The sequence below is a fragment of the Antechinus flavipes genome, chromosome 6 (assembly GCF_016432865.1).
Source record: "Antechinus flavipes isolate AdamAnt ecotype Samford, QLD, Australia chromosome 6, AdamAnt_v2, whole genome shotgun sequence".
In the NCBI taxonomy this organism is placed as follows: Eukaryota; Metazoa; Chordata; class Mammalia; order Dasyuromorphia; family Dasyuridae; genus Antechinus; species Antechinus flavipes.
The window spans coordinates 253,915,316-253,927,330 of NC_067403.1; the positions used below are offsets into that span (position 1 = coordinate 253,915,316).

The 12,015-nt window shown below is 65.3% G+C and overlaps 1 protein-coding gene and 1 long non-coding RNA gene across 4 annotated transcripts; both read right to left on the reverse strand.

Moving 5' to 3' along the window:
• Positions 1-114: 114 nt before the first annotated feature.
• EML3 (EMAP like 3) lies at positions 115-11,887 on the reverse strand. The gene is made up of 22 exons (XM_051966528.1): positions 11,460-11,887; positions 10,924-11,113; positions 10,617-10,838; positions 10,369-10,482; positions 9,192-9,259; positions 7,973-8,096; positions 7,207-7,377; positions 6,860-6,929; positions 6,658-6,768; positions 6,335-6,430; positions 5,109-5,264; positions 4,738-4,879; positions 3,657-3,808; positions 3,432-3,557; positions 3,221-3,352; positions 2,985-3,052; positions 2,803-2,891; positions 2,458-2,555; positions 2,223-2,310; positions 1,630-1,728; positions 1,366-1,496; positions 115-565 (listed from the first exon to the last, which is right to left on the reverse strand). Exons 1-22 carry the CDS (start codon positions 11,479-11,481, stop codon positions 362-364), a joined length of 2,673 nt encoding a protein of 890 aa, XP_051822488.1. The 5' UTR covers positions 11,482-11,887; the 3' UTR covers positions 115-361.
• LOC127541273 (uncharacterized) lies at positions 5,271-6,317 on the reverse strand. Of its 3 annotated transcripts, none has more exons than XR_007948416.1 (3): positions 5,797-6,317; positions 5,565-5,709; positions 5,271-5,477 (listed from the first exon to the last, which is right to left on the reverse strand). It is a non-coding gene; the product is annotated as an uncharacterized LOC127541273 (long non-coding RNA). The 3 variants fall into 3 exon arrangements; XR_007948415.1 differs by having other exon boundaries at positions 5,271-5,448; positions 5,536-5,709; XR_007948414.1 differs by having other exon boundaries at positions 5,271-5,448; positions 5,507-5,709.
• Positions 11,888-12,015: the final 128 nt, after the last annotated feature.

Below are 12,015 nucleotides of genomic sequence, written 5' to 3' on the forward strand. Positions count from 1 at the left end.
AGGGAGCATGGTGTCCAAGCCCTCTCCTAGGACCCAGGAGGACGAGCCCGAGGACGCATCCGTGCCCCGCCCCCCGCCCCCCACTCGCCGAAGGACGGAGCCAGGCTCCCGAGAGACTTTGCATTGGTTTTATTGCCTCCGCTCTGCTGCGGGGTCTGGGAGGGGGCGGGGCTGCTCGGCTCAGCCTGCGGTTCTGTACAGTGTTGGGGGGTCCCAACGCCCCTCCCCGGCCGGGAGAAGGCACGGAATGTAACGAAGTTGGAAGAGAAGGCTCCTGGTCCTTGGTGGGGGGAGGGGGGCGACGGAGGTGGGGCAAGAAGCGACCTCTACACACCCCCCCCCCCATCTAGTCCCGGTGGGGTCAGGCATCCAGCGAGGAGGCGGGGGACAGGGAAGGGGTGCGGGAGGGCGTGGCGGGGGCTGCTCCAGAGCCCCCGCCCCCCAGCATGCGCCACTGGAAAATGCTCGCATCCTTTCCTCCCAGTGAGATGAGGTGAGAATCGTCATGAGTGAACCGGACACTGGTGACGTGGCTGCCGTGGCCTCCGTACTTTCGGCTGGGAGCCTGGGGGGAGGGCGGCAGGGAAGACATCTCAGAATGGGAATAACTGGGCGGAATCTGAGCCAGCTTACTCAGGACTGGGAAGCCTGGATACCGGCACTTAACAAACAAGGCAACTGAGTCAAAGAGGGAGGAGCCCAACATCCCTCGGCCAGCTACTAAATTCCCCTCCTTCTTTGAACAAACGTTCTTTGTTTTGAGCCGGAATGCGGCGTCGGCAGCTCTACACTGCCTCGTCTCATCCCCTCCTCTCCTCCCCCTCCTGCAGCTCGGACCCGTCTCGCACCCTCTTCCCCTCCCCCTCCTGCAGCTCGGACCCGTCTCGCACCCTCTTCCCCTCCCCCTCCTGCAGCTCGGACCCGCCTTGCACCCTCTTCCCCTCCCCCTCCTGCAGCTCGGACCCCCTCACACCCTCTTCCCCTCCCCCTCCTGCAGCTCGGACCCCGGTCTCGCACCCTCTTCCCCTCCCCCTCCTGCAGCTCGGACCCCGTCTGGCACCCTCTCCCCCTCCCCCTCCTGCAGCTCGGACCCCGTCTCGCACCCTCTCCCCCTCCCCCTCCCCCTCCCCCTCCTGCAGCTCGGACCCGTCTCGCACCCTCTCCCCCTCCCCCTCCCCCTCCTGCAGCTCGGACCCCAGTCTCGCACCCTCTTCCCCTCCCCCTCCTGCAGCTGGGACCCCCTCACACCCTCTTCCCCTCCCCCTCCTGCAGCTCGGACCCCGGTCTCTCACCCTCTCCCCCTCCCCCTCCTGCAGCTCGGACCCGTCTCGCACCCTCTTCCCCTCCCAGCCTCCGGGCCCTCACCTTGGCCCGGGCACAGGGGTACAGAAACAGGTGCACCTTGCAGAAGTCATCGGCCACGGCCACCACCCGCTCGTTGTGGGAGCGGCACAGAGAGTTGATATCGGTCCCGTCGGAGCCGTCCGGCCACACGCCTACCGGGGGAGCCCTCCTCATTCCTGTCTCCTCCACATTCCCGGCCACCCCCGGGCCCAGCGTCCCCTTGTCCCGGACATTCCCGGACCAGCCCCGCCCTCCCCGGGCTGTCTTCCCGGGCCTGGGGCTCACCATACACGTGGAACCCCAGGACACAGGTATAGGTGGCCCACTCTCGGTCCCGGCTCTCATAGCGATTTCTCAGCAGCTTGCAGCCCCCTGCCACGTCCCCTGGGAGGAAGGGAAGGAAGGAAGCCCAGCTTAGGTTCAGCAGAAAGAAAACGAGAAGCCGGACAACTCGGGCCCCCCAAATTCCTGGCCGATGGGCACTTTTTAAGTCTCCCCTTGCCCGATGCCCCTTTTTCCATCAGGGCGTTTGTTTAGCACGTTTTCCATGGGTTGAGTTTGTGAGATTGTAGGATTTGAAGCCAGAAAGAGCTTTAGAAAATAAAAATGTCAAATGGCACAGCAGGAAGGGGCCCTGGGGCCAGCGGTCGGAGGGACCCTAAAAGCCAGGATGTTGGAGGCTGGAGGGAGCGTCCCCTTAGGTCGCCAGAGCCGGGGCAGAGGATGAAGTGGAGGTGACTTGCTGAAGGCCCCCCAGAGCTGGCTCCTCTGCCCCTAAGTCCCCTCCCCCCACCCTAGCTCTGAGCCATGGTGGGGGGGCACAGGGGGTCCCGGCAGCTCTTTCTTTTCTGGACCCACCCCTGTGAACCCCTCCTCACAGTAGAGGATCTCGTAGTCCCCAGAATTGGACATGATGAAGCTCCCATCCTTGGACCAGTCGAGATGGGTGATGAAGCTGGAGTGCCCCTGGGGGAAAGAGAGGGGGGTCAAAATGGGAGCCCCCAGTTCCCCAGCCAGTCCTGGGCCATTCCCTGGAATCCATACGCCCTCACACCCTTCCCGACTGGGTCCCCTCCCCACACATCGGCCCCCTCCCCATCTCGGCCCCCTCACCACACATCGGCCAAAGCGGTTGCACTTGGCCCCGTCGCTGGAGACGCTGTAGATGTAGATCATGTTGTCATGGGAACCGATGGCCAGGTACATCCCATCTGAAGGAAGCAGGCAGTCAGTCAACAAGCACTTGTTTGCTAAGGGCTTCCTCTGGGCCGTCCCGGGCTGAGAGCGGGGGAGAGGGAGCAGCCGGAGCACAAGCGCCCCTGCTCCCGGGCTCACCTTCGGGGACAGGAGACCGGGGGCCGAATAGCTGAAAGGTGACGTCAGCGGAAGGGGGATGGGGGAGGCAGGTCAGAGAGAGAGAGAGGCCTCTGGGTGGGGCAGGGGGGGAGAGGCTCTCACCTGGACTATACCTGACAACTGAGAGCTGCTCATTACCGTCCGTGACATCGGATACGAGCTCTCGAGTCTCTGTGTCCAGAACCAGCCACCTGGGTCAGGGGAGGGGGCGGGGCCGGTCACCAACCCCAGCTCGGCCTTCCCTCCCTCCTGCCCTCCCGGCCCTGGGTCCCCCCCACTCTCACCTCCCAGTGTTTAGTCCCACAGCCACGACCTTCCCACTGGGGTGGAAATCAGCACAGAGACCCGTCTCCTGGGGGGTCAGACATGGAAGGCTGGGGTTGGGATTCAAGGAGACACTTTTCTCACGGGGGGAACCCACGGCTCATCCCGACCCGCTCCCATGGGGGCCTCTGGAAGGGGAGGAGAGTCCGCTCCGGGCGGGGCCCCCAGACAGGGGGGAGGCTCGTGGCGAGAGTACCTTGAGATCAAGGCTCCAGGCCAAGGCGTGGGACTCCCCGTCCCACAGACAGAGCTGCCGGTCGTGGCCACAGGTGAGGAAGCGGTTCAGGGAGGGGTGAGTGCAGAGACCCCAGAGCTCATCGGTGTGACCCTGTGGGACACGGGGCTGGATGCTGCGGCCGGCTCTCCCGGCCGCCCGGCCCCCACCCCTCCGGCCCCCCAAACCTAACCTGGATCACAGGGGAAAAGCCCTGAGTCAGGTCTCCCCTGAGCAGCGCGTTCTTGGTGGTGCCCACCAGCAGCTCCGAGCCGAGCCCTTCGGCGATGGCGCGGACAGCTCCAAACTGTTCTGGGATCTGGAGGGGGCCGGCCACGGGTCAGCCACAAACAGCCCCGGCCCCGCACTCCGGGGTCCCTCCTTCCCTTCGGCCCCTCCCGTCCCCAGCCTCGCTTACCTCGGCCTCCTGGAGGGCCATGAGCCCCGGCCCCCACTGGACCAGCCGGCGATCCCGCCCACCCCCGCTCAGCACAGTCCCGTCCCTCAGCAGACACAGAGCGAAGATGGAGCCCTCGTGGGCTCGGGTCTGGGCTACGATCCCAAAGGTCTCTGTGTGGGGGAAGAGGGTCAGTGTGGGTGGGACGGAGGTCACTGCAAGGGGCTGATGGCCAAGTCAGGGAAGAGGAATCCCCTAGAGCCTAGAACGTCAGCACTGGCAAGGACCTTACAATATGGCAGCTCAGTGCTCGGAGGGGCCTTAGAACCTAGGATGTCGGAGCTGGAAGGGCCTTAGAACCTAGGATGTCGGAGCTGGAAGGGCCTTAGAACCTAGGATGTTGGAGCTGGAGGGGGCCTTAGAACCTAGGATGTCGGAGCTGGAGGGGGCCTTAGAACCTAGGATGTCGGAGCTGGAAGGGCCTTAGAACCTAGGATGTCGGAGCTGGAGGGGGCCTTAGAACCTAAGATGTCGGAGCTGGAAGGGCCTTAGAACCTAGGATGTCGGAGCTGGAGGGGGCCTTAGAACCTAAGATGTCGGAGCTGGAAGGGCCTTAGAACCTAGGATGTCGGAGCTGGAAGGGCCTTAGAACCTAGGATGTCAGAGCTGGAAGGGCCTTAGCAAACACCCAGACCCAAGGGTCTTCGCTTTGCACCCAGTGAGACCTAATATCACAGTGGGTTGTTTGTTGCCTGCATTAATACTCGAAGGAAATGCTAAATTCCTCTTAGCATTTAGCGGACATTGCAAGATGTCACTCACTCTCCCCGCCTGGTTTATGGACCTGCTAGGACCTATCCATCACGCAGGGCAAGGATCCGTGATCGAGACCAGCCCCCTCATTCCACGGATGAGGAACTTGAGGTCCAGACGAGGAAACCACTTTCCTAAGACAGGTTCCGGCCCACCTCCAGGACCGTGGGTACTTCCTTCTAAGGTGCTTCTTCTTCCTCTCAATTCCCTCCCCTCCCCTCCATTGTGGCTCTAATTTCACGTGGTGGTCGGTCCTGACCAGCCTTGGGGGGTGGGGGAGATCATGTACCTTTAGTCCCACCCCTGCCTGGGGTCCTGGAGTCAGGCGGGCTCCGCCCCCAGGTGAGGATGGTCCCTTCTGAGTCCCCAGTGAGGATGTCTCCATCCGGAAGGAACACAAAGCAGGGAACAAATTTGGGCTTCTTGTATTTCTGGGAGGGGGCAGAGGGCAAAGGTTAAAGGCGAGCCATGAGACCATCAGAGCGGTCAAAGGAGAAGTTGGCACTTTTGCAAGTCAGTAGCAAGGAGGTCGCAAAAAAGCTGGGTGTCAGAGGTCAGGGACCAAATCTAGGATCTGTATGAGGGGAAGGCTGGGGGGCCAAAACCCACTTTTCATCCATACCTCCACATTCCCCCCCATCGAGCCCCTTCAGACCTCACCCCAAAGACACCCTGTTTCCGTGTGAGACCCCCATTGCCCTGAGCTCCTCCTCCAATAGACCAGTTCCAGAAGTGGACGTGGGACTTCCCGCTGGTGACGATACAACTGCTGTCTCGGGGATTGAAGCCGACGGCCAGGACGGAGTCGTTGGTGCTCTGGAGGGAAGGAGACCTGGCAGCTAGATGACCAGCCAGCAGCCCCGATGCTCTGAGCCAGAACAGCCCGGGGAGCCCCCTCCCCACCCTGCCCCTTCCGTAGGAATCTATATTTAGGGAGTCCTGGGCCATGGGGACACAGAGCTGAAAGGGACCTAGGAGATCACACAGAGCTGAAAGGGACCTAGGAGATCACACGGAGCTGAAAGGGACCTTGGAGATCACACAGAGCTGAAAGGGACCTAGGAGATCACACGGAGCTGAAAGGGACCTAGGAGATCACACAGAGCTGAAAGGGACCTTGGAGATCACACGGAGCTGAAAGGGACCTAGGAGATCACACGGAGCTGAAAGGGACCTAGGAGATCACACGGAGCTGAAAGGGACCTAGGAGATCACACGGAGCTGAAAGGGACCTTGGAGATCACACGGAGCTGAAAGGGACCTAGGAGATCACAAGGAGCTGAAAGGGACCTAGGAGATCACACGGAGCTGAAAGGGACCTTGGAGATCACACGGAGCTGAAACGGACCTAGGAGATCACACGGAGCTGAAAGGGACCTAGGAGATCACACGGAGCTGAAAGGGACCTAGGAGATCACACGGAGCTGAAAGGGACCTAGGAGATCACACGGAGCTGAAAGGGACCTTGGAGATCACACAGAGCTGAAAGGGATCTAGGAGATCACAGAGCTGAAAGAGACCTAGGAGATCACACAGAGCTGAAAGGGACCTTGGAGACGAAAGGGACCTAGGAGATCACACAGAGCTGAAAGGGACCTAGGAGATCACACAGAGCTGAAAGAGACCTTGGAGACCATTAGTGTTTTTCAGGAGAAACCGAGGTCCAGAAAGAAGGGCCTTGCTCAGTCAGAAAAGGAGGAAGAGGCAATGGCGGGGTGGGAGCCCGGCTGCATTTCCCACTGCCAATTCTTCCCAAGGGGGAGGCACCCCGAGACTCCGAGCCAGCCCCGGCTTCTGTGCCCGGACCACCGGAAGACTTCGCTGTGACCTTGACCAACCCGAAGCCCCGAGAGCTTCCTTCCCATCCCCTCCCCCGGGACCCTCACCTTGATTTCCACCAGCTTGGCGCCTCGGTTCCAGTCCCAGACGGACAGCATGTGCTCATTGGAGTCATCCACCACACACAGGAAGCTGCCCTGATCCTGGGGATGAGGGCACGCCGGGACTCAGGGGGGCCTGGGTCTCGGGTCAGGTCACGGACGGCCCAGGAAGGGCTAAGACGTGCCCCAGTCACGGGGGCTGGGAAGAAGGGGCAGGCGCTGGGCTAAGGCAGGAAGGGCTGGGGGCTGCCTAGTTTCTCTAGGAGCAGAGGCCACAAAGTCCCCGCGAGGATCGGGACCGTTTCAAAGGTGGGGAGGGGCCGGCTCACCGAGACCGAGAAGGCGAGGGCCCCAACTCCTCTCTCAAACACCCCAAGTCCGATCTCCTGTAGCTTGTGGAGCTTCTCTGAATCCCAGATGTGAACTACTGGCTGAAGGGGCTGAGGGGAAAGAGAAGGCCCAGGCCAGGGGAAGTCACAAAACGGGGGTTGGCGGGCTGCCCTTCCCTCCCCGCCACGACTATGACGGTACCTTCCCATCCTTGTCGACCCCGGCCGTCTGCCCAGAAGCTACCCGGACCCCGTCGGGATGGACGGCAAGACTGAAAGGTAGAGAAGGGGACGTGGCACTGGGGGAGGGCTCTCCGGGCCCCCACACCCCAGCACGTGGAGCAGCCGCCCAGCACGCGATCAAAGACCGCCCGGTCCGACAAGAACCCCAAGAGGACTGGCTCGGTCAGCCCAGAGTGACGGGCGACGAGCCCTCCGCCGCCTTCCTCGAGCCACCGCTTCGGCCGTCCCTTGCTGACGCAGCCCGCTCTCGAACCGCTCCTCCTCCTCCCCGGCCTCTCGCCCCGTCCCCCCGCCGGCGGTCCTCACCAGCGGACGCAGTCTGTGTGCCCCAAGTAGTGCCTCTGGCCGCCACCCCCGGGGCCTCCCGGGCCCCCTCCCGGGCGATACAGCACCACCACGCAGGCGATGAAGTAAACGACTTCCCCGGATCGCAGCACAAACAAGTTGGAGCGCGAGTCTCGGCCCCTGTACCCGTAACTGGGGGTGAGGAGGAAGGTCAAGGAAAAGAGCCCTCGGAAATCCGGAACCCTGGCGGCCCCCGGTCCTCCACCGACCAGCTTGCCCGCTCCCTCTGCTCCCCTCCGAGCCATCGGCCCCTTCTGGGCCTCCTCGGCGCCGGAGGGACCCCCAGAGCCCCCCACTTTCCCCTCTCGGATCTCTCGTGGGGGCTGCTGCCAACGGCATCTCAAGGCGCCCCTCTGCCCGGCTCCGGGCACCTTTGACACCACGTGCTGCTCTCAGACTTGCCCTGTCACCTCTGACCTCTGCCTGGGACAATCCCCCTTTCTAGCCTTGGACAGCTTGCTTTGCTCTTCTCCTTCCCTGAATATTCTTGTAGAACTTCATACCCCTGGCCCTCCCACCTCAACTGAAGGCTCCTCGAGGCCGGGTGAAGGGGCAAAGGCTTAATAAAGGCCTCCAGGTCAGAACTGTGAAGCTCCTCTGGGATGGATGGGGGTCAGAAGTCAAGGGTTAATAGAGGGCGGGGCACGGAGGAGAAGGATGAGGATCCTGGGACATCCTGAGGGGAACTCCTGGGGGAGCAGGGGGTAAAGGGACCCAGGGAGGATACACCCAGTCAAGGCTGAGGTTCTCGGGGGGCGGGCCGCTGGGCAGCTCCTCGGGACTTCGGACGCCCGACGGGATGTACATGGTGATGGGCCGGCCTCGAAGGAACATCTTCACAGAGATGCCCTCTGTGGGGGAGATGGGGAGAGCCGTTACCCCGTAGCCTGCCCTGTGCCCCTGCCCCAGAGGGACTCAATGGGGAGGACAAATGGGGGAGGAACTGCGTGCTCGGGGCCCCATCGCCCAAATCCACGCCTGACCCCAGCTGTCCAACAGCTAACAAGCAGTCGCCCGGGCACTGCCGGAGACCACCCGGGAGGAGCAGTCCTTCTCTGGGCACTGCCGGAGACCGCCCAGACACTGCCGGAGACCGCCGGGCGCTGCCGGAGACTGCCCGGACACTGCCAGAGACCGCCAGGGCACTGCCGGAGACTGCCCAGGAGGAGCAGTCCTTCTCTGGGCACTGCTGGAGACCGCTGGACACTGCCAGAGACGGCCCAGGCACTGCCGGAGACCACCGGGCACTGCCGGAGACCACCAGACACTGCCAGAGACAGCCCGGGCACTGCCGGAGACCACTGGACACTGCCAGAGACGGCCCAGGCACTGCCGGAGACCACTGGACACTGCCAGAGACAGCCCGGGCACTGCCAGAGACAGCCCAGACACTGCCGGAGACAGCCCAGACACTGCTGGAGACCGCCCGGGAGGAGCAGTCCTTCTCTGGGCACTGCCGGAGACAGCCCAGGCACTGCCGGAGACAGCCCAGGCACTGCCGGAGACAGCCCAGGCACTGCCGGAGACGGTCCAGGCACTGCCGGAGACTGCCGGGCACTGCCGGAGACCGCCGGGCACTGCCGGAGACCGCCGGGCACTGCCAGAGACAGCCCGGGCACTGCCAGAGACCACCCGGGAGGAGCAGTCCTTCTCTGGGCACTGCCGGAGACCGCCGGACACTGCCAGAGACCGCCGGACACTGCCGGACACTGCCGGGGACCGCCCAGACACTGCCGGAGACCACCGGACACTGCCAGAGACAGCCCGGGCACTGCCGGAGACTGCCAGACACTGCCGGAGACCACCGGACACTGCCGGAGACCACCCGGGAGGAGCAGTCCTTCTCTGGGCACTGCCGGAGACCGCCGGGCACTGCCGGAGACCGCCCGGGAGGAGCAGTCCTCCTCACCTGCCCTGCCTCCCTGTTGCCCCACATCCGCCCTTACCCAGGTTATAATTGCTCCTCCGAGAACCGGGGCCCCCGGGGCTGGAGACTGGATCCTTCCCCCCTCGGCTGTGGAGAGAGGGAAAAAAAACAACAAAAAACCAGAGTGAGGATGCCCCGGAGCGAGCGCGGGGAGGGGAGTCGGGAGCAGCTTTGGTGACGTCCCCTCACAGCCGCTGGTGCTTCAGGGTCCTCGAAGCACTTTTACCACAGGACCTCGTTTAGTGCTAATTACTCCCCATTTCACAGAGGAGGAAACTGAGGCAAACCGGAAGGAAGCCAGAGCCTGAGGCCAATTCAAACTCAGGTCTTCCTGACTCCAAGCTGTGGCACCTCCCAGCCGCCCCTGGGCCCCTCGGGCATGGCTGGGAACAGGCCCCACAACATCAGCGAGAGCCCGAGGCGCCCGAGGGTCCCCAGCCTGTCTCAGACTCTCTCCCCCAGCCACCTGTGGCCCCCGGGGCTGGTGGGTGAGAGAGAATCCCCCCCCAGGCCCCGGCCCCCAGATGGGAACAGCGCCCCCGCCTGGCTACAGCGCCCCCTCGGGGCCTCCATGAGGGCAGAGGCTGAGGGCTCCGGCTGGACGGGCCTCTGCTGCCCAGGCCCCGGCCCCTGGCTGAGCACCCACGGGCCGGGCAGAAGCCACAGCTCGGCCAGAGGCCTCTGGGGGCAGCCCCTGTAGCTGGGGGGGGGGGGGGGAGGGGCAGAGACCCACCTCAAGGCCTCACTGAAACGTGTGGGAGCCGGGCAGGCCCCTGGGGAGCACAGAGGGCGAGGCGCTGGGGAGGAGGGCCGGGGGCACAGTAGGGAGACGGCCGGACAGGGAGGCGGCCCAGGTCGGCTCCCTTTGGGGAATATGGCTCCCAGGGAAGCGCAGGGGGAGCGACCTCTGCCGGCCCTGACTAAGATCCCAGGACAGCTTGGCTGCCTCAGCGTCCAGCCTGGGATGGGGGAGGGGCGGGGCAGCATCTGGACTCAAAACCCCCTCATTTGAAAGCGGCCTCAGCCTTTGGCCTTTTAATCCTTCAGAGCCTCCATTTCTTTATCTGTAAAATGGGCGGATAATGGCGGCGAGGTCAGTAGCGGGAAGGAATACAAGGGATGAGGGAAGGTCCGGGCCGGGGGAGGGGCAGGAGGCCCTAGGGAAGGCTGCTGGGGGGCAGGGAGGCACCGCCCACCTTTCCGAGCTGCCCGAGCGCAGCAGCAGGTTGGCGGAAGAGGCAGCTTTTCGGGAGAGCTTCTGTCGAGGCCGTTCTGCCGGGGAGGCTGACGAGGAGGAATTCCTGCGGGGCCTGAAGCGGGGAAGGGGGGGGGGTAGGGGGGCAGCCGAGGTTACACACGGAGCCTCCTTCCCCCCTCTCCTCCCCAGAAGGGAAAGCCCTCAGGCCGGGGTCCCTCGGACACCCCACACACCCAGGAGACTCACGTGTCCCCCCGCTGAGGGAGCGGCAAGGGCCGAAGCACCCCGGGGGAGCCCCCACCGCCGCCTTCCGGGTGGGCGCCCCCCGGCTCCTCTTCTCCCCGCCCAGGAGGGGCTGGGGGCCCGTTGCTCAAGGCGGCCTTGGCCTCGGTCTCCGAGTCTGTCTGGGTGCCCCGGCTCACCAGCGCAGGGCCTGGAGGCGGCGGCAGTCCCGGAGGGGCCGGAGGGCTGCAGCGGGAGAGGGAGGGAGTGAGCCGGCGGGGGCAGGGAGCCGCGGAGGAAAGAGGAAGGGGGCCCGAGGGCAGCCGGCTACCTGTCACTGAGCGGGGGGGCCGGGCCCGCTGAGCCTCCCGGGGGCCCCTCCTGCAGCCTGAGTCTCCGCAGAACCTCGGCCAAGGCGGCTTTCACCAGCTCCATCTCCTCCTCTTGAACCCGGAGCCTCCGGCTCAAGGAGCCCAGGCTGGGGCAGCCGGGAGACTCCCAGCCTCCAGCCCGTCCCTCACCTACACCGGGAGACGGGAGGATCACGGCCCGCCCCTCGGCCCTCCGCGGGCGGAACAGAGGGTCGGGGGTCCCGAGCTCCCGGCCTCTCCGCAGTCCCCCGGGGGGCCCAGCCTCGGGAGGGAGCCGGGAGCCGCGCACAGGCTGGGGAGGGGGGGAGGAAGAGCGCTCCTTCCCGGACGCCCACTCCTCCCTCCCGGCCCGGGCGCCCTGGCGGGCCCCTTCCTGCCCGATCTCCTCCCGAGCCGAGAGCAACGTGGAGTAGGGCAGAGGGGACGGTGACAGGCGGCTGGCGGGCAGCGCCGGGGACCCCCGCGGAGACTCCCCGCCCCCGGAGCCCGAACTCACCCGGCCCCGCGGCCCCGTCCATTCTGCCCCCCGGGGCGCTGGAGCGGCCGCCGCGTCTAAGGCTGGGGCGATGCCAGGGCCATGGCCCGCCCGCGGAGGGCACTGGGCGAGCGGGCGGGGAGCGGCCGCCCGGGGGAGCCCCCGTCGGGGTGCAGGAGGGATCTGGCCCCGGGAGGGGCAGGGGAGCAGCGCGGGGGCCCCGACTCCGCGGCGCAAACAGCCGCCGGACGCCGAGCAGCCAGGAAGCACTGGGGGGGAGGGCACTGGGGGGGCGGGCCGCCTGGTAACCCCTCCCTGCCCGGGCCCGGCTCTACTCCCACGGGGGCGGAAGGGAGGGCGGGGCAAAGGGCCCGAGACCTCCCGTGACCCGCGGGCCCCCTCCCGGCCCCCGGGCCTCCCCCCGCCCCCCCACTAGCCCCCAGTTCTCCGTGCTCGCCCCCACGCATTTCCCCCTCTATTCCCAGGGGACCAGAGAGGGGGGAGCTCCGACGCCCCAAAGGCTCCCTAGCTCAGCGCCCTCCCGCCCCCTCGGATGGACTTGGGCCAAGTGTGTGTT